At 46.2% G+C, this 25,636-nt stretch overlaps 1 protein-coding gene across 2 annotated transcripts in view; it reads right to left on the bottom strand.

Annotated features, from left to right (window-relative positions):
* Positions 1-25,636, bottom strand: part of itpr2 (inositol 1,4,5-trisphosphate receptor, type 2) — a 251,473-nt gene that overhangs the window by 81,203 nt on the left and 144,634 nt on the right. For both annotated transcript variants that reach the window (XM_069908886.1, XM_069908885.1), the window contains exons 27-36: positions 25,337-25,426; positions 23,725-23,853; positions 23,506-23,628; positions 21,035-21,235; positions 17,461-17,712; positions 13,077-13,202; positions 11,401-11,529; positions 9,920-10,040; positions 4,287-4,477; positions 1,454-1,602 (exon numbers count right to left, since the gene is read on the bottom strand). In XM_069908886.1, the coding sequence (XP_069764987.1) occupies positions 1,454-1,602; positions 4,287-4,477; positions 9,920-10,040; positions 11,401-11,529; positions 13,077-13,202; positions 17,461-17,712; positions 21,035-21,235; positions 23,506-23,628; positions 23,725-23,853; positions 25,337-25,426 (1,511 nt within the window). The remainder of the gene's footprint in view (positions 1-1,453; positions 1,603-4,286; positions 4,478-9,919; positions 10,041-11,400; positions 11,530-13,076; positions 13,203-17,460; positions 17,713-21,034; positions 21,236-23,505; positions 23,629-23,724; positions 23,854-25,336; positions 25,427-25,636) is intronic.

Genomic DNA, 25,636 nt, shown 5'->3' on the forward strand with positions numbered 1-25,636 from the left:
TGTGTCCATGCCAATGGACATTAAACGTTATGTTAATTTCAATGTGCTGGAGAAACTCAGCAGGTCACGCAGCGTCCACGGAAAGTAAAGGGTAGCTGATGTTTCAGGCCTGAGACCTTCATTGGGAGGGTCGAAAATCAGGCAGGCATTTGAATAAAAAGGTGGGGGAGGGGTGAAAAGCACAGACAGTACGGATGGGAGGGCAAAACCAGACTAATAACATATATAACATATATAACAATTACAGCACGGAAACAGGCCATTAGGCCCTTCTAGTCCGCACCGAACCAAACACCCCTTTCTAGTCCCACCTCCCTGCACAATGCCCATAACCCTCCATCTTCTTCTCATCCATATACCTGTCCAACCTTTTCTTAAATAATACAATTGACTCCGCCGCCACTATTTCTCCCGGAAGATCATTCCACACGGCTACCACTCTCTGAGTAAAGAAGTTCCCCCTCATGTTACCTCTAAACCTCTGCCCCTTAATTCTTAACTCATGTCCTCTTGTTTTAATCTTTCCTCCTCTTAACGGAAATAGTCTATCCACATCCATTCTGTCTATCCCTTTCATAATCTTAAATACTTCTATCAAATCCCCTCTCAACCTTCTACGCTCCAAAGAATAAAGACCTAATCTGTCCAATCTCTCCCCATACTCCAGATGCTTAAACCCAGGCAACATTCTGGTAAACCTTCTCTGCACTCTCTCCACTCTGTTTATATCCTTCCTATAATTAGGCGACCAGAACTGCACACAGAACTCCAAATTAGGCCGCACCTGGTATGACCTTCTGGTATGGGTGGAAGGGTAGAACACAGACTAACAGGGATTTGGCTCTCAGACCCGAAACATCTACTGCCCTTTATTTCTTCTGGATATTGCATGACCTGCTGAATTTCTCCAGCACTGGTATTTACTGCGCTCGATTCCAGCATCTTGTTTACCTTGCACCTTGATTGCTGTTCTGATCTCAAAGGTAGAGAGGGATGTATTTTGGTCTCGAGGCAGAAGATGATGACTCTTGGCGGGAGGGGTGGAAGGATATTGAGGGCAGGTTGCAGGTCGGTTATAATCAAATCGGCCATGGTTTAATAAACAGCGGAGCAGTCTGGAGGGACATGGGTGACCTACAGCTGGTCTTAATTTGCACTGTGGATCCTCAGAAGGCCAACTCAGCCAATGAATAGTGTGGAATTCTGGAATTCTGGAGCGAGTTAGGTGCACCAATAGTGGGACGCCACCTTCTTGTCAGTAAACGCCCACCCACTGGTGCTGGGTGCAGAATTCACCACCATTGTGCATACAGCCCTTCTTCCACCACCCCCCCCCACCCCCATCATTGGATGTAAAGGAGGGAAGGGTTAGATCGATGGGGAGTGTTGATGTTGGTCAGCACAACATCATGGGCCGAAGGGCCTGTACTGTGTTCCATGATGTTCTACTTACTTGCTCATAAAGGCCCCACATTCGCATCTTAACTGGGCGTCGCTTCCTTCAGGGAAGAGCAGCTCTGGACTGTGGAGGACGTCAACCAGCACCGAGAATTCGGCGTGCACCATCGGTTGGAATTGTTGTTCCAGTGTGGAGACTATATCCTGTTGATTAATAGAGAAAACTATCAGGCAATCAGCCAGTCTTAATGTACTAAAGCACCGACTGCAGCTGAGCTGCTTTCAGAGACCTTGAGAGCAAATGTGATATTATCTCAAACCAAACACTAAACCTACCTTATCACAGAGCATCGAGCACGTTGCAAGGGCCTCCACTAACACGTCGAGTGAACACACAGAATCTTTTACCCAGAGTTAGGTAACCAGAGGACAGAGGTTTAAGGTGAGTGGGGAGATATTTAACAGGAAAGTGAGGAGTAACAGCTACGCAGAGGATGGTGGTGTGTGTGTGGAACGGGGCTGCTGTAGGGGGGTGGGGGGGGGGTGTTGAGGGAATGTTTAAGGAACATTTGGACTGATATGTGGGTAGGATGGGTATAGAGGGGCAGGAGCCAAAAGCAGGCAGGTGGGACTAGTGTAAGTGGGATATATTGGTCAGTGTGGACAAGTTACTGCCAAACCGAGTCCACCCAAAAATTGGAGGAACAACACCTGGGAACTGTCTAACCAGATGGCAACGTCAACCTCTCTACTTTCCATGAACCCCCTTCCCCAGTCTCCCTCTCTTTCCCATTCCTTCTGTCTCCTTTCCTCTAGCCCCCTCACCCCCTTCTCCTTTCCTATCAGAGAGCTCCCCTTTGTCCTCTCCCCCTATCTACCCTCCTACCTGTACCCACTTCTCACCTGTTAGCCTGTGCTCCTCCCCCTTCCCCTAACTTTTCATTCGGTTGTCTGCCTGTTTTCGTCCTTATTCCTGACGAAGGGCCCAGGTGCGATACGATTACTTCCTATGGATGTTGAGTTTCATCATCACATTTGTACATTGCACTACAATCACAGCATCTGCAGACTTTCCTGTTTAACTCGAATCAGTGGGTTAACTGGCCTCTGCGGATTGCCTCTGGTAATGTCAATGAGGGGTGGAATCAGGTGGGAGTGGACAGGGAGAATAAACAAGGTTTATTAGTGTTGAGGGTGTTTGCGGATTGGCAATCCCTTACATTGGCTTGTTTCTATGCTGTGTGACTCCAACGTTGCACATTTGTCAGCAAACTAGAGACCAAAGCCTCCCTTAATGCTCCACAGCTCCAATGCAACTTCCTCTCACAGATCCATAGTCGCGCAGAACACTACAGCACAGAAGCAGGCTCTTTGGCCTATCTAGTCTGTGCTGAATTATCATTCTGCCAGGTCCCATTGACCTGCACCTGGACCATAGCCCACCACATGCCTCCCATTCATTTACCTATCCAAATATTTCTTAAATGTCAAAATCAAGCTCGCATTTATCTCTCTGGCTGGTAGCTCGTTCCGCACTCTCACCATTCTCTGTGTGAAGTTCCCCTAATGTTCCCTTGTTACATTTCACCTTTCACTCTTAATCCATGTCCTCTTCTCGTCTCACTTAACATCGATGCAAAATGCTTGCCTGCATTTACTCTATCTACATCAATGGTTTTCAACCTTTTTCTTTCCACTCACATACCATTTTAAGTATTCCCTATGCCATTGGTGCTCTGTGATTAGTAAGGGATTGCTTAAGGTGGGATGTGGGTGGGAAGAAAAAGGTTTGAAAACTGCTGTTTTAATCGTACCTCATGTGCACGGTCCCATAACTCCAGAGGAAACGAGCCAATGACAATTTTTCTCAAGCAAAAAATTTCAGTAACAATTGGATCTAGAGCAGTGGTTCTCAACCTTCCCTTCCCACTCACACACCACCTTAACCAATCCCTTACTAATTGCAGAGCACCAATGGCATAGGGATTACTTAAAAGTGGGATGTGAGTAGAAAGAGAAAGGTTGAGAACCACTGCTCTACACCCCTCATATTTTTTGTATACCTCTATCAAATGTCTCATTCTCCAAAGCTTGGGGGATGAAGTCCTAACCTGTTTAACCTTTCCCTGTAGCTCAGCTCCTCAAGTTCCGGCAACATCCATCTCTGCATTCATTCAACCTCGTTGATATCTTTCCTGTAAATAGGTGACCAAAGTGGCAGACAATACGCCATATTTGACTTACCAATGAATTACACAACTTCCCCATAACATCCCAACTCCTATACTCGATACTTTGATTTAGGGAGACAAACGTGCCAGAAGCTCTCTTTACGGACTCTACTTGTGACGCCACTTTCAGGAAATCATATATCTTTATTCACAGATCCCCTGTTCTGCTGCGCACCTCAGGTCCCTACCATTTACCACGTATGTCCTACTTTGATTAGTCTTCCCGAAGGGCAATACTTGCCCACATTAAATTCCATTTGCCGTTCGCATTCCCATTTTTCCAGCTGGCCCAGTTCCTGCTGCAAGATTTGAAAGCCTTCTTCGCCATCCTCTACACTCCCTACCATAGTGTCATCAGCAAATTTACTAATCCACATTGCCACATTACCATCCAGATCGCTGATATTGATGACAAATAACAATGGCGGCAGCACTGATCCCTGAGGCACACCACTAGTCACAGGCCTCCAGTCAGAGAGGCATTCATCCACCACTCTCTAGTGTCTCCCACAAAGCCAATGTCTAAGCCAATTTATTACATCGTCCTGAATACCGAGCAACTGAAACTTCTTGACCAACATTGGGAAAGATCATAGGCAACATCCACAGCCTTTCCTCCAACAACTTTGCAACGATGATCTGGTGAAACGTTTCTACCTGCAACTTCTCGATGATGTTCCTGTAGTCCAGGCTGGACGCCCCACTCAGGTCCTTGTAACGGGGTGCACTTCGAGTGGACATCCTCCACCCTATCGCTGCTCTCTGGACCATGTTAGAGTGGGTCCTCAAAAACAGGGTGTTCACTTGACTGTCCAGATCCACTGGGATTGCAATCGCCCGACTTTTCGCTGCAATTCAAAGGCAACTGTTAAGTATGTACTCTTCTTGGCTCATCTGGAGGCAGGTCTTGCCTCAGAGTGAGGGCAGCTTTCGGCTATGCCATCGTTAGGGAAAGAGGGAACAAGGCCAGAGAGAGGACAGTGACTGGAGTAATGGTCATGTCTGATTCCCGTCAGAAAATTGCTGTTGTTTTTAATTTATATTTGAAGTTTGATTTGCCCGTTACTATATATATATATATATATATATATGTGTATAAAAGTAGAGTTTTGTAGATCACTTTTTAACATTAGGTTTATGGGTTCAACTACAACATGGATATCTACTTTTGACTTTGGTGAGTATCTGCGTCATTTCAGGCCAGTGCCAAGGTGAGAGTCTGCAATTGAGGCTTTGGGAGCTCCATGGGTGGGTGGCCGGGATCAAGGTGAAAATCTAAAATACCAAATTTTGGGTCCAAAAATGGGTGGTGGGGGGGGAGGGGGTCATCGACTTTTACATGGTATGTTACTGCCAATCCCAATTGTTATATAGTTAGGATAACGTGAACTATTTTGTAACCGCATAAGAATACACCCTTCTCACTGTAGTAACTGTAGTGCATCACTGTGAGGCCTATGTACATATATATGAGTGTGTGTGAACAGTTTCCTGAGATGGTGGATGGCATCAGTAAGTAAAGTCTCTTCTGTTATTTGAATCTTGCATCTCTAAGCAGCTTCCCAAATAACTCAGAGATATAACACCACTGTTAGAGATAAATGCTTCCACTTTTTGCTTATACCTTAGAGAAGGGCTCAGCTCTAAAATGTTTACCTCCTATGAATGCTGCGAGACCTTCTGAGCTCCACCAGCATTTTTGTGTTTTTACTATAATCACAGTATCTGCAGACATTCGTGTTTCACTCCTTGGCAATGACGAATCACTACCATTTTTAATGACATTGTTCTTGTCGATCTGAAATGCCACATTTTGCGAGCTCCCTGAACAGCATGTGAGGCCAAGCTTTTCATTGAAGCTGATCACCATCTATTGGAGGAACTCAGCAGGCCAAGCAACAGCAGTGGGAGAGAAAGGACGATCAGCATTTCAAGCTGGAGCCCTTCGTCCTACCTTGATAAAGGGTTTTGGTTCGAGTTCATTATCATCTGACTCTACAAGTACAAGCAAACAGCGTTTCTCTGGACCATGGTGCACAAACATGCACACACAATACATCATATACAATGCTCCCTCCCATTTTTAATCGTCAGTGTATGCAAAATTCTTATGTGGCGCAATTTTATTTCCTGTGACAATAGTCTGTGCGCACTGAATGCTTGTGCAAATGTAAACTTGAAATTGTTTCAAGATCATTTTGGCACAACCCATCTCTCATGGCGAGTAAAACTGTATTGGCATGTTCTAATATAACCCAAGTGTGGTTGCATTCCATGAAGCTAAGATTTTATTCTATACTTTGAACTACTTTGTTCAGTTTGTGTTCCATCAAATAAAACATCAATGAGTATTTCTTATTTTTATGTGATCCACTGTCTAAATAAATTAATAACAGTAACACCCATCAGCTGAACGTTCATGACCTATGACCTTCTGGTGAAGCAGGTCTCTACGATTTTATTCAGCCACTCAACTTTAAACAAACTCGCAGTTCTTTTGCGCTTCACGCCCTTCGCTTCTTTTGAATTCGACAGAGTGAATCAATTTTTTTTCAATAAAAACTCAGTAAGCTATTTACAGAATTCATAAACTTTGTGATATGAATGCTGTCCGCCACGCAAACCAGAAATGGAAAAGTGACGTAAATTAGTGCTGTGCAAATGCAGTCTTTGAAAACCTGACGAGCTCGTTAATGGAAACAGTTAGCGAAGAGATTATTTTCCAAAAGTATGATTGTTCATTGCTACATTATTTTAGGTAACTAACCTTCTGTGCGCACACTCATTTCCTTTGTGTACTGGTCGCAAAACATGTGTGGGCTGATGGGTGTTACTGTTGTTAATTTAACAATCTCAAGGTTACATTTGCACAAGCATTCAGTGGGCATGTTCTTTTGTCACAGGGAAAGAATTTTCACAACATAAGATTTTTGCGCACATTGACCATTAAAAATTAGAGGGAATATTGCTTCTAATATTCTCTTTTTTTTTTTTAATTTTTTTATTTTTCACACCATAAATCACATTAGCCATGATATACACTATTTCTTTTTCACACATATACAGTGACTTTTTCTCCCCCCCCCCCTTTCCTCCCAAACCACCCCCCCACCCCCCCCTCTCATCCATTTTAGGTATACAATCTAGGTTGCATTAAGCCAGTCAGACAATGTTGTCATTCAACAAAATTACACCAGAAATTCTACTGAGTCCATTCTTTTCTTTCCTTCTCCTTCCATCAACTTAGGTAATGTTTGTCCCCGGTAGGTTTTCGCTATTGTATTTAATGTAAGGCTCCTATACTTGTTCGAATATTTCAATATTATTTCTTAACCAATATGTTATTTTTTCTAATGGAATACATTTATTCATTTAAATTTGGTAGTTTCTTCCTTTTAATTTGGTTATGTATTCCATTAATATTTAAAGACATATAGTTCAGCGTAGCCCTTTTATATTTTGTTTATCTTCTCTTTCCGTTTTTCCATCATTACCTTTCCTCCTTTTCCATTTCTGTTTTCTTATTTTCAACTCTTTATAAGACAACATTCCTACAACATCTAACATTTTCCTTATTCTCCTATTTCTATCTTATTTATCCCCAATCTCCCCTTCACCTCCTGAGTTGTCCTTTATCCCTTGTCGGACAACCACATCTCCCCTCTCCATTTGGATTTGCGAATCCACTCGCAAGCGTCACCTGATTTTGCAGTGACCGCTATTTCCCCCCACCCCGCCTCCCCCAGAAAAGATTTCACTTTTCATATGTCACAAAGGTCCCTCTTTTAATTCCCTCCTTATTCTCTCTATTCCATTACCTTCCCTTATTAATTCTTGTCTATACTATCTATATTTTCCTCTAAGTACAGATACATTCATGTATGCTCATTGTCTCTATTCACTCTTATACCTCTTTACCTGCATACATATCAATCGTGATCATTTTTACTCTCATTACCCGTCTTCATCCCTCAGTCTATTTTTGTCTTTACCCACATACATATCAGTCGTGATCATTTTAACTCTCATTACCCGTCTTCCTCCCTCAGTCTATTTTTGTAATTGTTCTGCAAATTTTCGTGCTTCTTCTGGATCCGAGAATAGTCTGTTTTGTTGTCCTGGAATAAATATTTTCAATACCGCTGGATGCTTTAGTATAAATTTATACCCTTTCTTCCATAAAATCGCCTTTGCTGTATTGAACTCTTTTCTCTTCTTTAGGAGTTCAAAACTTATATCTGGATAAATGAAGATTTTTTGCCCTTTATACTCCAGTGGTTTGTTGCCCTCTCTTACTTTTTCCATTGTCTTCTCCAGTACCTTTTCTCTTGTAGTATATCTTAGGAATTTTACTACAATAGATCTTGGTTTTTGTTGTGGTTGTGGTTTAGAGGCCAATACTCTATGTGCCCTTTCTATTTCCATTTCATGCTGTAGTTCTGGACATCCTAGGGTCTTAGGGATCCACTCTTTTATAAACTCCCTCATATTCTTGCCTTCTTCATCTTCCTTAAGGCCCACTATCTTTATGTTATTTCTTCTGTTATGGTTTTCCATTGTATCTATTTTTTGAGCTAGTAGTTCTTGTGTCTCTTTAGTTTTTTTATTAGATTTCTCCAATTTCTTTTTTAAGTCTTCTACCTCCATTTCTGCTGCTACTGCCCGCTCTTCCATCTTGTCCATTTTTTTTCCCATTTCTGTTAAGGTCATCTCCATTTTAATTATTTTCTCTTCTGTGTTGTTTATTCTTTTTCTTAAATCCTTAAATTCCTGTGTTTGCCATTCTTTAAATGACTCCATGTATCCTTTAATAAGAGCAAGTATATCCTTTACCTTGCCTATCTTTTCTTCTTCTATTTCACCATACTCTTCCTCTTCTTCTTCCTCTGGGTTGACCATCTGTTGTTTCTTTGTTGCCCTTTCCTCCTCTTCTTTCTTGTTTCTATTGTCTTCTGTGGTCTCTTCTTGCTGCAGGTGTTCTGCAGCTGTCGTTGCCGGCTGTGGAGATCGACTCCCCAGCTGGTCCCCCCTCCCGTCGGTGTGTTTTTTTTCATTCGCATCGCGCATGCGCGAAACTTCGCGCATGCGCGGTTGCGCACTTTTGCTCGGCTCTGCGAGCCATTTTTGTAGTCCATTATTTACCGACCTGAGGGAGCGGGTTTCTCTCTCCGCAGCGGGCCTCTTCGGACAGGTAAGGCCTTCACCTTTTTCCTCCTTTGTCTTCTCTTCCTCTCTTCTTACCGTTGCTTTCGACTTTTCTTTTTTTGTCGCCATCTTCTTTCCACCTTTATACTCACTTTTCTGTAACTTTTATTTCTGTGCCTTTGTGTTTTCTCTTGTTTTTCCCGACTTTTCTGGAGAGGGCTGGAGTTCACCGTCCGGCCACTACTCCATCACGTGACTCCTCCCTAATATTCTCTTTAAACATTTCACCCTTAGCCCATGCCCTCCTGCTCTTGTTACACATTACCTCAGCGGAAAAAGCCTGATTGCATTTAATCTCCCTATAATCCTCGCAATTCTGTATGCTAATTTGGCCACTTTTAATTCTGCTCCTGTAAATGTTGTCGAAATGGAGGCCGGTACACTTAGTTGACTATTCCTTTTCTCCCACCGAGCTGAGTTCCTCCAGCAGACTGTGTTTAGCTCCAGATCCCAGCATCTGCCGTCTGCTGTGTGCCTTAACCATCTCTCCGTACACAGGCAAGCCCCACTTCAGAGACTCCAGCTGGAACTGGCGTCTCCACATGGAACACTGGCGGAGTGAGTTAATATCCAACTTAGGACAAGCCACCTTTTATTTTCCCCATCGAGATGCCTCCTTGTCCACTTTACTACCCCTCTTGCCATCCAGGGACTCAATGGCTTTTAATGACGTTTTCTCAGCCACTCACCTCACCTCCCTTAGGGGGAAAATGACCAAACTGTGTTAGAGCGATTCTGTGCTCTGTCTCCTTCCCAGGTGAAACCCTCAGACTTCCGGCGTGACCCCAAGCAGAAACCCCAGGACACTCGGTCAGGCTGTGTCTGTGGGAGAGGGAGGAGGTGGGCCAATTTCTCATACAATTCAATTCTCACTTCCTCAGTTCAATTTGGAAGACCGACAGAAAAGAGTCATTCTTTATCCTGGGAGTTGGATTGTGGCCAGTGTCCATGAGATTGAAGGCATGCATTCCCCACCACTCCCCCACCTGGTATCTGTCCAGATCCGCCGATTTCAAAGGTGCCCACTGTCAAATCAGAAGGTCTACAAAAGGGTCTACAGAGGGTCTCCCGCCATGTAAACTTACCCACTTCTGCCAGGGTTTTGATACAAGACTCCACTGAGGACTTCTGAGATGGAGTTGGCCATGTGCAGTTGTAAATTCGAAAGGCTGACTGCAGCAGTTGAATAAATATTGGCTGGTGTGTCTACAGACAAGGAAACATGAAAGATGGTTGCAAGCATGAGTTCTTTCTCTTGATTATACCGTGTATAACCCCAAGAAATCTAACAGCTCTTAACTGCAGAAATTATCCTGAATTAGAGCTTTTATGGTTGCCTTAGTCTTTGTATGTCCCTTTTCAGGGTCCTAAGGATACCATTCAAGGTCTCGAGTGGTGTTCTCCAGTGCCAAGCTCTGTATAAACAGGATGAGAGTGACCTCACCCACTCAAACAGGAGACTGTGAGAGTGTAAACGGAACATATGCAACAGAATCACTGGTGCCTTCAAATACTGTGTAGAAATGAAAAGGGAGGGGAGGGGTGCGGAAAGGGTGCAGTCTTGATGCTTCCCTTGAAGAGGGCTGGGTGAGGGTGGGGGGAGATGCCACTCAGGACTGAGAATAAAAAATAATCTCCACACCCAAATGGAGGTGCATCTTTGGAATTCTCTACCCTTGGCATCTCTGGAGGATCAGTCGAAGGCCATGACAAAAAGATCTTTGGATATTAAATGAAAAGAGTGATGGGGGTTATTGAACCAAGAAAGTCCTCAGATGCTGAGGTCACATGCAATACACAAATGAGCTGGAGAAACTCCACAGGAAGTAACAACAGGCAACCAATGTTTTGGGCCTGAGCCATTCGTCAGGTATTGTTGGCGAGGTAAAAGAGCTACCATGATAGATGGAATGAGAAATTTTTCACAATTTTCAGCTCGCTGTTTTGCAAATGGATTGAAAAAAAACAATGGTTCACTAATTCCTGGTAGGCGCTGGTGATTACGGAATTATGGCATGTTTGCCCTATGCAAATATGCCAGTGATCATTGTGTAAGATGCATTCAAAGCTTCAGAACTTTAATCAGGGATTAAAGAATTTGCACATCAGGAATGTTTTTGGAACTGCAGGAGCATATCAGGCCATTGGCCCATCGTGGCCAAGCGAGGGTTGTCTCAGGGTTGTGGCGTGCAAATTTCCCGAGAACCTTCATAGCTTAGGTTCCACTTACACTGATTCATGCCCACATGGACAGGCTACAGTTGTATAATTGGGTTTCTCTAAGTCCTCATTGTTACAGTTCAGAACAGGTCAGCACACAAGAGGCCCTTTGACCCGCAATGATGCGCCAAACATGCACTTGCTAAATATCCCTCCATCCCCATCATAGTGTTGTTCAATTAGCAATGACGATTCATACTGAACATAGATTCGTACATCTGCCTCAATAGATAGTGCGTTAAGGTAACGTATAACATTGGGAAGAAAGGACTTCTTGCTCAGCCTTGCCTTTGAATACTTGCAGGTTGGAGGGACTACATGGAAATTTGTCACAGAGGGGTCTTACTTGTAAACTTGTGCTGTTGTCAGAGAACGGGGAACTGAAGAACCCACTGACGATGCTCATCACGGCCTCTGTCACATATTTCTCCAGAGCAGTGTCTGCATGCTTCCTGTCAGTGGTGGAGTTGCAGACCTTCGTCAAGGTAGCCAGTGAATGGGAAATGGATGGGGTGAGAGGAGAGAGCAAACCAAGTTAGAGAGGCAGCAGGTAACATGAAGGCATGAAGTGCAAGAACAGAGGGAAACAAGACACCATCTCTGGACTTCTCAGCCCAGACAACGGACGGGACACATCGCACAGTAATTGGGAGTAGGCAACTTCGAGTACTTGAATCAAGTGGCAGGATCTCGGGATGGGTACAGTAGAATGTGTACATAAAACACAAACAGACTAAGTTTTTTTAATACATCCAGTTAAAACAAGAAAGTCTGCAGATGGACGGGTTGAGGGCAATACACAAACATGCCAGAGAAACTCAGCAGGTCACGCAGCAGCCATAAAGGGAAACCAACGTTTTGCGCCTGGACCCTTCACCCATTTTTCTGTAACAATGGAACGGGTCTAGCACAAAGTCTTGAGCTGAAGGGGGCAAAGCTCCCCATCCACAATAATCAAATCCACTTTTATATTTAGCATGTAGGTTTGATTTAAGGAACGCCTTTCACAACATCTGATGACCCGCTACACTTTATTGCCAATTATATCCCTTGAGGCACAGTCAAAGTGGTAAAGTAGGCCAACAATGTCCAAGTTCCCACCAAGAACATGCAATAACCAAAGCAGATAATCCGTGTTGGTTATACGGGAGGAAAGGTAAATTGTGGTCGGCTGTTGTGGAAGACCCCCCCAGTGGTCCTTCAAATAGGGCTGCACTTTCGCTCCATCCCGGAGCCCAGCTGGGCCTTGGTTTATTGTGTCTGGCAATGCAGCCCTCCCTCAGCACAAGTCCTGTAGTGTGATATGGGCCAATCTCTGCAGTAGGGCTTGAACCAACAACCTTCTGACTTGGAGGTGAGCATGAATCATGTCAGAGAATGATTGCTGGGTTTAAAGTCTGGCGGAGCCCAACAGCTTGCTGGCAGTTTTCCTTCATTGTTCAAACTGTAACTAGGCCCCTCTCTGTGAACAATTCATTTATGACAAAAGAGATGAATTTGAGGATTTTTCAAAAATATGGAACACCCTGTAAATTTAACGGCATTCATAAAACAATAGACCAGCGTCACCACGGTTACATTTTTAGCGTAGCGGTTTGTGCAACTCTGTTACAGCACCAGCGACCCCGATTCAAATCCAGCACTGTCTGTAAGGAGCGTGTACGTTCTATGTGTCTGCGTGGGTTTCCTCCTGGTGCTCCGGTTTACTTCCTCCCTTCAAAGTGTACAGGGGTTGTAGGTCAATTGGGGAATTTGGGTGGCATGGGATTGTGGGCTGTTACCATGCTCTTAAATTTTAGAAATGGTTTACAATTCTGTTAATAATTATTCACTGGAAGTGCTTTGCAGTGTTTCAATGAATGCTGGCTAACTTCCCCGATCCTGCCAATAACAATTCTCACCAAATAGGATATCCAAGTTGCCTGGATAAAATGTTTTCTCTTCAAATCTGTCAGAGCAGTAAAACCTTGGCGAGGAGCAAAGGGATCTTTGTCAAGGGAACTTGTTGACCCATTGACTTACCCGATTCATGTCAACAATAAAGTTTTCAAACAACTTCCAGATGTGGTTACTTGTGTATATCTCCTTCATCTCCACCTCTGTATCCACATAGCAATGGTTCACAAAATTCACATATGCCGTCTTCACCTGCAGCAAAGCATTTTTTTTGGATTCATCAAGAAATTGCTTTTAAAAGAGATATCGGAAATGTGCTTCAGGTATGGGTTAGAATTTGGTACCTTTATGCACTCCACCAGGACCTGCGCGAAGGTGAGACCCTTTTGGTTGGAATTATCTAATGTACTAACTAGGATTACGGGGGCAGACTGGCCGCTGGACCCGGAGCTGTATTTATTGGGAAACATGGAGGCTGTGGACAGAACATGAACTAAATCTGTCGATGCTGCCCTGTCAGTAGCAAAAAAAATGCACTGCAATCCCCAGGAAGTCCGACCCCTACCCTCATCACTCGATGGTCACGGAGATAGGAACATAGGAACACAGGAAGTAGAAACAGGAGTAGGACAAAAATGGTCCATCGAGCCTGCTCCGCCATTCAATAAGATCATGGCTGATCTAATTTATGACCTAACTCCACCTACCTGCCTTCTCCCATATCCCCTAATTCCTCTATCAAGTAAAAATTTATCTAACCGAATTTTAAACATGTTTAATGATGCACAACTGCATGTCCGTGGAGAAAGTAACATATAATTTAAGAAATAAATACGATACTTTTGCCAACCTTATCTAGAGCACTTTGGTGCACAGCCATAGCAACAGCCTACAGTTCTAAAAAGCTAACAAAACACATGAAGACAACAGCAGCGAAACACCTCAAGGAGTGGATTAAAGAGACTGGCAGGATGCTGAATTTTTCTCCTCTTTTTGTCTTTAGTTGTTTAATTTTCAAAGTTTTGGGGGAAGGAAGGAAATTAAAGCATTTGTATCTGAGAAGTGAATTATACTAAAAGAAAATGTAAATACGTTAAAAAGGATTGTTTTTTTCGGGTGTTTTGGAAAAATTGAAAAATAAAATTTTCCAAAAAAAAAAAAGTTTTTAAACAACACATGCACTTCACGCTTCCTTGACTATCCTGTCTGTTCTTTATTCTCCAGATAATAGCGATGTGAAGGCCAACTCTGCTGAGCCAACGACGGCCACCATATGATACTCACAGCAGCGCTTTCTAGTGGTCTTCAGTGGGTACACAGCTCACGGCTCAATATTCTCTCATTGCCCAGACCCTACTGCGGTTCTCCCCCACTACCATCTGGTTCTGGGGAGACCGAGCAGCCAGCCGTGAGAGTCAGCAGGACTCCTTCCTCCCTAGCCTCTATGGGGGTGGGCTCCATCACCCAATAGCAGCCATTTGGATGAAATGGCCAAAGGTGCCAGCAGTGGTGAAATGTGGCATGCCAAAGTACCGGAAGAACTCAGCAGGTCCCGCAGCATCCATCAAAAATACAAGGCGATCGATGTTTTGGGCCCAAGCCCTTCATCGGGAGTGTTGGAGATTTAGGCCTGAATGTGAGAGGATGGGGAGGAGCACAGGCTAGCAGGTGATAGGTGGATACAGGCACAGGGTTAAGTGGCTGAGGTGATAAGGAGAGGGAGCAGAGGACTGAGAAAGATCCTTTCTGATAGGGGAAGGAAGGGATGAGCGTAAGGGAGAGTCTAGGTGGAGGAGAGTTAACCTGAAATTGGAGAACTCGATGCCGTGTGTTCAGAGACTGCCATGACCTAAAACAAGGTGTTGTTCCAATAATTTGCGGTGGCCTCAACCTAACAGAGCATGAGGTCATGGACAGATATGCCAGTGTGGCAGTGGGCCACTGGGAGGTCTTTGTGATGGTGAAGGAAAGGCGCTTCTGAAGGGGTGTGAAAGTGGCAGAAGCAGCAGAGAAGACGAATCCCCTCTGCCATACCTCAACATGCTTCTGGTGGAGAAGCCTGAGTTGCTGGCTAGGTGATAGAGAATGCTGGCCTTGTTCCGCAAGGCCCATTGTGAATTTTCATATCATTTGGCACACTGTACAGAAACAATCCGAGCCTGCCTTTATCCTCATGAACCCCTTCCTCTCATCCCTCACCTAAATCTATGAGTAATCTTCTATCCCGTTCCCCTCTCATCCTTGAATAGACTCCCCTTAAACTGCCACTCACAAATTGGAGGAACAACACCTAATATTCTGTCTGGGCCCTTCTCCAACCAGGCGGCATTAACATCGACTCCTCCAGTTTGTTAGGCCCTTCCCCCAAGTTTCTCTCTCCCTCTTTCCTCTGCCTCCTTTCCTCAAGCCCCCTACCCCTTTCCCTCTCCATTAAGAGCTACCCCCTCCTCCTATAATCTCAGCTATTTTCTCTTCTGACCTCCCACCCATATCGACATGACCTCTTGCCTATTAGCCACTGCTCCTCCCCTTGCATCTTCTCTCCTCCCCCCCCCCCACCCCCCCCCCCGCCACATCTCGCTCCTTGACCAAGGACTGGGGCCTGAAAAATGTTGGTTATATCTCTTTCCTTCCTTTAGACGCTTTGTGACACACTGCATTTCTCTAGCACAGAGTGCACTGTACTGCAATCACATCGTTGACCGACTTTCCTTTAAACCCCATAAACACATCTGCACGATCTGATCAATCGCTCCCCGTGGGAGCAGGTTCCATGTTCTCTTGTAAGTAAACCTCCGGAAGTGCCACATCAAGAGATAAGAGACTTAGCTAGTTTGACCATTCCTGAGATGAACACCATCTCATTCTGGTCAGATCATTCCCTTCCCCCAAAACCCATTCTTCTAAACTTCAAAATACCGCTGAGCTTAAAGTCCAGCAAAAGGTAGTGGACACAGCCCAGGACATCACATACAAAAGCCTCCCCACTATCGAGACCATCTACAGGGAACGCTGCCGTCAGAGGGCAGCAGCAATCATCAAAGACCCTCACCACCCAGCAAACGCTCTGTTCTCGCTGCTGCCATCAGACTCGCACCACCAGGTTCAGGAACAGCTGCTCCCCCTCCACCATCAGTTCCCTCAACAACAAACTCAATCAGGGACTCAATTAAGGACTCTTACTTGTGCCCTTTATTGTGTTTTTATTCCTCTCCGTATTGCACAGTCGGTTTGTTTACATTCGTTATCAGTTTACAGTTCTTTGTTCTTTTACGTTTACGCTGTGTATAGTTTATTTTTTGCACTACCAATTAGTGGTAATTCTGCCGTGCCCGCAGGAAAAAAGGAATCTCGGTGGTATGTGACATCATGTATGTACTCTGACAATAAATCGGAAATCCCCGCTGGTGACAGGGCAATCATCCCATCCCAGGAATTGGTCGCGAGAGTCTCCTTCGGACTGTCTCCAATGGTCTTAAATAAGGGGATCAAAACAGTGATGTCCAGGGCTCAGTGCCCTCGACAGTAGTAACAATACTACATTTCCAAGCTCCAATTCTCTTTCAATAAAGGGCCAATCTGCCCTTCCTAAACCCCTTGCTTCTAACTCTTTGATGTTTCATGCACAAGACACCTCAGATTCCTCTGAATTTTGTTCACCTTCAATCCTTCTCCATTTTAAGTCACAGCAACCCCTCAATTCTCCATGTCAGAATGCACTGCCTCACATTTATCTGCATTTCACTCCAGGGAATAACTATTTTCCCTTTCACCATGTTGTAGCCCTCCTCAATAATTACAGTACAGCAGGAAATGGAAACTCCACCCTTTTGTATCCAGCCGCTAAATCATTGCATCAATCCCACCTCTGGGGCTTGTGAATCATCTCACGCTGTCATCCTCAGTGAATACCCACCCGTTACTCCCTCCGCAGCACGCGATCCCATTGAAGGAACTCAGCAGATCCAGCAGCATTGGTGATGGGGGCAGGGGGAGGTGGATCTGTTGATATTTCATATTGAATCTCTTCCTTATGCCAGATGATGGATAGGGGTTGGGTGAAGGTGGAAGAGTGAGACCAGAATCAGTAGGGAAGTGATGAACCCAGTAGGGGTGAAGGATGATGGGCAGATGGGGAGGGAGTGGGGTGGATATGGGGGGGGGCACATTGATTGATGGATGATGGGAGAGGGATAGAGAGAGGGGGCAGAAAGAGCAGAGAAGGGTGAAAGAGAAGGGAGAGAGAGAGAGAGATAATGAGAAGGGAGTGAGCAAGACACAAGCAGAAGAAGGTAAGATTGACAGGGGAGGGTGAAAGTGGAGTCCCCCCGGAGCTCCACTTTAGCCCCACTCTCTGCCTTCTGTTCTGAAGACAAAACCATTCCATTCTGCATGCGTTCTCTGAGGTTGTTCGAAGGCCACTTACTCCTCTCCCCAGCGGCCGAGAGCCTGCCCCTCCCCTCTCCTCGCACCAGAGAACGAAAGACTAACGGGTTGAGCTGCTCTCTACCTCAGGTATGCAGTCTTCATGGGTCACCACCCTCACAATGTCATCCAGTGGCAGTAGGGAGTTGCATTTGATTTCGGTGTACACATTCTTGCCCTCCGTGCATGCAGCCAGAAGCTCCACGAGACTGACGTGGTAATTCAGTGCACTATTTTCATCGCCACGCTCCTCCTCTGATGACATCATTTGTAGAAGAAGAGGGAAGGACGCTCTGTCATTGTAAAAGACCAACACGTCCTCACCTCCGTTCGCCAGCTGCCGATTAAATCAGGGAAATGACAGTAAGTAACGGGCTTGACAGCACGTTCTACCAGTAGGAGACGATTTCCCCCACCCCCACCAACACCCAATGGTTCCATGTAGAATGGAATTATGACGGATGTTCAGTGATCAGGTCATCAGTGGAACACCGTGACACGTAACACAACATCACGCAAACCTATTGTAGAACAAAAGATGAAGGGAGACTTGTACTAAGACTTCATCGCCAGTGATTTCCACAAAATATTTCACATGTTGGGCCATTTTCATGCAAGATCTTCCACAAACCCTAGCTGGGCAAGTGACCAGTCAACCATCCCTTTTTATTAATGGAGTCTCTGTTAAGAGAGATTATTTATTATTGTGGCAGCTTCTCACATGGTCCCAACTGAAACAGAACCAATTCACCATTTTATAACATTTGCCTCACTTACTCTCAGTGCTTAGAAGAGAATCCAACTGCATCCAGGACCTGGTGATGTTATTTCATTTTATTTAATGCTCACTTCTTTCCTGTTTCAAATTTATTTTATGAGCTGTGGTGTTAAGTCAAACAGCCCCGCATCGTTACCTCAATTAGCCCCGCATCGTTACCTCAGTCAGCCCCGCATCGTTACCTCAATCAGGCCCACATCGTTACCTCAATCAGCCCCGCATCGTTCCCTCAGTCAGCACCGCATCATTACCTCAATCAGCCCCGCATCGTTCCCTCAGTCAGCACCGCATCATTACCTCAATCAGCCCCGCATCGTTCCCTCAGTCAGCATCGCGTCATTACCTCAATCAGCCCCGCATCGTTACCTCAATCAGACCAGCATCGTTACCTCAATCAGCCCTGCATCATTACCTCAATCAGCCCCGCATCGTTCCCTCAGTCAGCATCGCGTCATTACCTCAATCAGCCCCGCATCGTTACCTCAATCAGACCAGCATCGTTACCTCAATCAGCCCTGCATCATTACCTCAATCAGCCCCGCATCGTTCCCTCAGTCAGCATCGCGTCATTACCTCAATCAGCCCCACATCGTTACCTCAATCAGCCCCTCATCATTACCTCACTCAGACCAGCATCGTTACCTCACTCAGACCAGCATCGTTACCTCAGTCAGCCCCACATCGTTACCTCAATCAGACCCGAATCATTACCTCACTCAGACCAGCATCATTACCTCAATCAGCCCCACATCGTTACCTCAATCAGACCCGAATCATTACCTCAATCAGCCCCGCATCGTTACCTCAATCAGACCCGCATCGTTACCTCAATCAGCCCAGCATCATTACCTCAGTCAGCCCCGCATCATTACCTCAATCAGCCCCGCATCGTTACCTCAGTCAGCGCCACATCGTTAACTCAATCAGCCCCGCATAGTTACCTCAGTCAGCCCCGCATCTTTACCTCAGTCAGCCCCGCATCATTACCTCAATCAGCCCCGCATCACTACCTCAATCAGCCTCGCATCATTACCTCAATCAGACCCTCATCGTTGCCTCAATCAGACCCGCATCGTTACCTCAGTCAGCCCCGCATCACTACCTCAATCAGCCTCGCATCATTACCTCAATCAGACCCTCATCGTTGCCTCAATCAGACCCGCATCGTTACCTCAGTCAGCCCCGCATCATTACCTCAATCAGCCCCGCATCACTACCTCAATCAGCCTCGCATCATTACCTCAATCAGACCCTCATCGTTACCTCAATCAGACCCGCATCGTTACCTCAGTCAGCCCCGCATCTTTACCTCAGTCAGCCCCGCATCATTACCTCAATCAGCCCCGCATCACTACCTCAATCAGCCTCGCATCATTACCTCAATCAGACCCTCATCGTTACCTCAATCAGACCCGCATCGTTACCTCAGTCAGCCCCGCATCTTTACCTCAGTCAGCCCCGCATCATTACCTCAATCAGCCCCGCATCACTACCTCAATCAGCCTCGCATCATTACCTCAATCAGCCACACATCACTACCTCAATCAGCCCCGCATCATTACCTCAATCAGCCCCGCATCATTAACTCAATCAGCCCCGCATCATTACCTCAATCAGCCCCGCATCGTTACCTCAGTCAGCGCCACATCGTTAACTCAATCAGCCCCGCATAGTTACCTCAGTCAGCCCCGCATCTTTACCTCAGTCAGCCCCGCATCATTACCTCAATCAGCCCCGCATCACTACCTCAATCAGCCTCGCATCATTACCTCAATCAGACCCTCATCGTTGCCTCAATCAGACCCGCATCGTTACCTCAGTCAGCCCCGCATCACTACCTCAATCAGCCTCGCATCATTACCTCAATCAGACCCTCATCGTTGCCTCAATCAGACCCGCATCGTTACCTCAGTCAGCCCCGCATCATTACCTCAATCAGCCCCGCATCACTACCTCAATCAGCCTCGCATCATTACCTCAATCAGACCCTCATCGTTACCTCAATCAGACCCGCATCGTTACCTCAGTCAGCCCCGCATCTTTACCTCAGTCAGCCCCGCATCATTACCTCAATCAGCCCCGCATCACTACCTCAATCAGCCTCGCATCATTACCTCAATCAGCCACACATCACTACCTCAATCAGCCCCGCATCATTACCTCAATCAGCCCCGCATCATTAACTCAATCAGCCCCGCATCATTACCTCAATCAGACCCGCATCATTACCTCAATCAGACCCGCATCATTACCTCAATCAGCCCCGCATCATTACCTCAATCAGCCCCTCATCACTACCTCAATCTTCCCCTCATCATTACCTCAATCAGCCCCGCATCATTACCTCAATCATCCCCTCATCACTACCTCAATCAGACCCGCATCATTACCTCAATCAGCCCCGCATCATTACCTCAATCAGCCCCGCATCATTACCTCAATCAGCCCCGCATCGTTACCTCAATCAGCCCCGCATCGTTACCTCAATCAGCCCCGCATCATTAACTCAGCATCACCATATTGCTACCATATTATTTGAAATCATTACCATATTATTACCTCTGTCATCAGCATTATTACAATAATATCCCCAAATCATTACCATGTCATTATAATATCATTATAATGCAATATCATAGTGGATTATAAGGCCGGGAGATTTAGTTTTATTAAGTAAGCATATATAGGTCGGCACCACATTGTGGGCCAAAGGGCCTGTATTGTGCTGTAATTTAATCTTTTTGAAATTTGGACATACAGCCCGGTAACTGGCCATTTCAGCCCGCGAGTCCATGCGCCCAAATCACACCCCATTAACCTAAATCCCCAGTAACGTTCTAAGTTCTAATATGATCACCTCATATCATCATCATCTCATTACCTCGGTCATCACCATATCTTGGCACTTCTTCACATACTTCCCATCTGCTTTTACAATAGTTTGCAGGAACTTCAGGTAGAGCACGTGTCTGCCGTGTGTCTCTATGCAGTGCACAAAGTGCTGGATGACCCTTTCGCTGATCTCGTTGCACAGGTGGTAGTTGCTCAGAAAGATGTGGCGGACCGTTTCTGCCTCCAGGAGCTACAAACACAAATGGGGCACCATGATCAACGTCGGTGTCCTAGCAGAGGGCTCTGGGGTGATATTAAGTCCCCAGATCACTGCAGGGCAATCATTCACATGGTTTTAAGTGAAAGCAGGTGAAGTTAGAAGAATGAAGCAACAGTCTGGAATGGCTCTCCACATCATCAATGTGAGGTGGTGACCAAACAGTGTTACTGACAGAGGAGGGGAGGATGGGAACAGGTCACTGCGAAATTCATCGCCTGATTCAGCAGAAACATTAATCTCTTGCGCATGGCCAGTGCGGTCTGCTGGCGTTACTTCAGTGACTCACCACTCCCCCCACCCCCCCAAATATTATTTCATGGCTGTTTGCACACAACATTTGGGGACAGGAAGGAAGTGTTTGTCCCATTCTGGTGACCAAGAACCACAAGCCCATTCTGGGTTAATGGCTGGTGGTACAAATAACCATCTTACCCCTACCCAGAAAGGATCAAGCCCAGCCAGTTCCACAGCTTCAGGCAGTCCTGATTTAACTGATTTTACATCCCCACACCAACAACATGGACCATAACACCACCAGCCCCAACTACAGGGGAACATGACATCCCCTCATCCAACAGCAGGGGAACACAACACCTCCACACCCAACAACAGGGGAACACAACACCCCCACACCCAACGACATGGGAACACAGCACCACCAGCCCCAACTACAGGGGAACACGACATACCCACACCCAATGACATGGGAACATAACACCACCAGCCCCAACTACAGGGGAACATGACATCCCCTCACCCAACTACAGGGCAATACAACATCCTCACACTCAATGACATGGGAACACAACATCCCCACACCCAACAACAGGGGAATGTAACACCACCAGCCCCAACTACAGGGGAACACAACATCCCCTCACCCAACTACAGGGCAACACAACATCCCCACACCCAATGACATGGGAACACAACACACCCACACCCAACTACAGGGGAACACAACACCCCCACACCCAACTACAGGGGAACATAACACCCCCATATCCAATGACAGGGGAATGTAACACCACCATCCTCAATGGCAGGAGATCACAACACCACCATCCCCAACTATAGATGAACACGACATTCCCTCCCCCAACACCTCCCACCCTCAACACAGGATCTTCTCAATTTTTGATAAGTATACACACAAATTGGCGTTGCTGTTGATAGAGAGGAAAGTGGTCTCTTGGGCAGTTGCACTTGGAATTTAATCCCAATGGTGCATTCTGGGAGTAGCAATAAAGACAGGACATGCACAATGAATGGTAGAGCACCAGGGAATATCGAGGAATAACCAAACCTGGCTGTACCAATCCATGGTATCCTGAAAAGTCACGTTGGATACTTGCCTTCCTTAGCCAAGTCTTGAAATCTAAGAATAAAAAGTGCAGAAATGCTTTCGGAAACATTGGTAAGGTCACAGCTGGAGTACTGACAACAATTTTGGGGTCACCACACTGTGGGAAGGACATGATACACTGAGAGGGTGTAGAGGAGGTTTGCCCGGGATAGGGCGTTTCAGTTACAAGGAGACACCATATAGACTGGGTTTGCCTTTTGTGGAAGAGAGGAGGCTGAGGGGAGTGGAGAACCTGACAGAGGCACAAAACATTAAGAGGAGCATAGATAGGATAGAGAAGATACTTTTCTCTTGAGCAAGGTATCTAAAACTGGATAACTGGATGATAAAGCTCTAAGGTAAGGGATGGGGGATTCAGTGGGCATCTGTGTGGGTTTTTTTTCCACCCAAAATGAATTTAGATTATGAAAGGACGGTGAAAGCAGACCTCTCAGATGGATTCATACAGCCATGGAGTTTTACAGCAGGCCACTGGGGCCCAGTTTGTCCATGCTGACCAAGTTGTCTGGCCCCAGTGGCCTGCATTTGGTCCATATCCCTCGAAGCCTTCCCTGGCTGTGTACCTGTCCAAATTTTGGGTTCCCAATGGCCCAGCACAGAGGGCTTTCAGCTGAGTTCAGTAACTCCTCTGCAGTAAGGAACTTGCTTGCTGAAGCTTCATGTTGCTGCATTATTTCCTGGAGGTTGCGGACGATACTGCACATTGGATCTTACCGTGATAGGTCACGGCCCACACCCCACAGAGCAAAGCCCAGTACAAAAGGGACAACTTTTGCACAATTGCAATGAGAGGCAATGTACGGGATTTTACACTGCGGTTTTGAGGAGGATAACTGTTATAAAAAATCACGTCTGTTGGAAATGAGGTACTCACGCCAGGAGTGAGGAACAAGTTGAGATGTTTATGGAGGAGGATCTGATTCTGTGGATTTCCCGCACAGAAATTCTGCACAAACCCATGGGCCAAGTTCATAATTTCATTCATCTTGGCATCCGTCTGCAAGGTGAAGTTAATACGGATGAGCTTCTCTGCGGAAGAGCGGCCTATGACGTTCAAGAGCTCTTGGTTGGGCAGTGTAACGGCGAAGATTACCTTCTCGTAGGGGATCTGCAGAAGGTCCAGCACGGCCGTGTGAGCTCCCATATTCTTCAGCAGGCGCTGGTGCTGATTCCTGCTCCTCCTCATGCTCTGCATACACAGCTTGCTGAGCCGGAGTAAGATCTGGAGATAGGGGAAAAGGGGTGGCACGGTTGGTGTAGTGGCTAGCGCAATGTTGTTACAGTGCCAGTGACCGGGACTGGACCAGGACACAAATCCCACGTTCATCCCTGAGTCTGCGTGGGCTTCCTCCAGGGTCTCCGGTGCCCTCCCACCGTTTGAAATGTATACCGGGTGAATTGGGTGTGACTGGGCGGAAGGGCCTGTTACCGGGCTCTTTGTCTAAATTTAAAATAAAAAAAGGGCAGTGGGCTTAGTGCATCGAAACGACGAGAGGCTGATGTGACCACTGCAAGCAGGAGACCGACTGCACAAGGGGGTTGGGCCGTCAGGGGCAGCCACAGAAAGAGGTCCTGTGCTCCATGGGGTTAGGAAGAATGAGGGGTGGCCTTATTTAAACACCCAAGAGGGGAAATGACAGGTTCAAGGTTGAGATGATTCCCCCCCCCCCCCCCCACCCCCCCGCCATCGGGAGAATCTCAAACAAGGAGGCATAGCTCAAGATTAGGGGCTGCGATTTGAAAATGGTGCATAGGAACCATTTCCCAAAGAGTGGGGTTGAAACTCTGAATTGCTTATTGGCATGCATACTGAGATACAGTGAAAAGCTTTGTTTTGCGTGGTATCCAGGCAAGTCAATCCACACTTAAGAACAACAGGAAACGCAAAATAAGAGTGAAGGGTGTGATATTACAGTAAATTGGACTGTGCAGGGTGCAATGTTACAGTAAGTCAAATAGTGCAAGATGTGGCGTTACTGGGATGAAGTGCAGGATATAGAGGAAAGTATAGTTAGACAGCGCTACACCTTTTACTGATGGGAGGATCATTCAAGAGTCTGATAACAGCAGGAAAGGAGCTATCCTTGAATCTGTCGATTCCTGTTTTCAAGCCCATGCATCTTCTGCCCGATGGAAGAGAAGAGAGTGTGACCGGGGTGGGATGGGTCCTTCAGTTTTCCTGAAGCAGCGGCCAGCACCGATAGAAATTCCTCTACTTTAAATGCCCCCAGTGATCTAACCCTCAAACCAGCTGCAGAACCAGATCTGGAAGATAGATCACAGGGGGGGGGGGGGGGATATTTAAAGAAGAGGTAGATAAGTATTCGGATGGTCAAGCTAATTGAGGGCAATGTTGAGTCACCACAGAAGAGGAGACAAGGCCTGGGACAATTCCACCACAACCATCCTGAATGACGATTGGTCTGAGTGGCCTCCTTCGGCTCTATTTTCCTTTCCAAGTGATTTGCAGGCACGGTTCCTGGCTCAAAGACATGAGTTACTCTGCCTGATTACTCTGCCCAGTTAGCTATGCTATCATTCGACACAAAGCACTAGACCCCAGGCCTACAAGGAAGAGTGAACGAGGTTGTGAAGCACTAATCAGGGTGTGCAGTACAAAGAAAATGGGACTTGTGCGCTGAGCAGTTACCCAGCCTGCCTCCCCCTCCCCCTCCCCGCTCACCACCGACAGATCCAGCACCCACCTCCTTTACAATTTTGTAGTTATTGATGCTGTTGCTATCGATTTGTGGCTTTTTGTTGCCGTCTTGTACAGGGCTCAGGATTCCTGGATCCTTCAAGGTCAAATGAATAAGAACAATCAAGGCTTCTGCATCAGGGAAGAGAATTCAACTGAACATTTAAACCAGACCTAAAGCAGCGAGGCTGGACAAGGTTACGCCAGCCATTATTCGAAAGGCAGGGCAGACTCGATGGGCCAAATGGTGTAATTCTGCTCCTGAGCAGAGTTTAATGGGAACATGAGGAGGAACTTCTTCACACAG

The sequence above is a fragment of the Narcine bancroftii genome, chromosome 13, assembly GCF_036971445.1.
Source record: "Narcine bancroftii isolate sNarBan1 chromosome 13, sNarBan1.hap1, whole genome shotgun sequence".
Taxonomy (NCBI): domain Eukaryota; kingdom Metazoa; phylum Chordata; class Chondrichthyes; order Torpediniformes; family Narcinidae; genus Narcine; species Narcine bancroftii.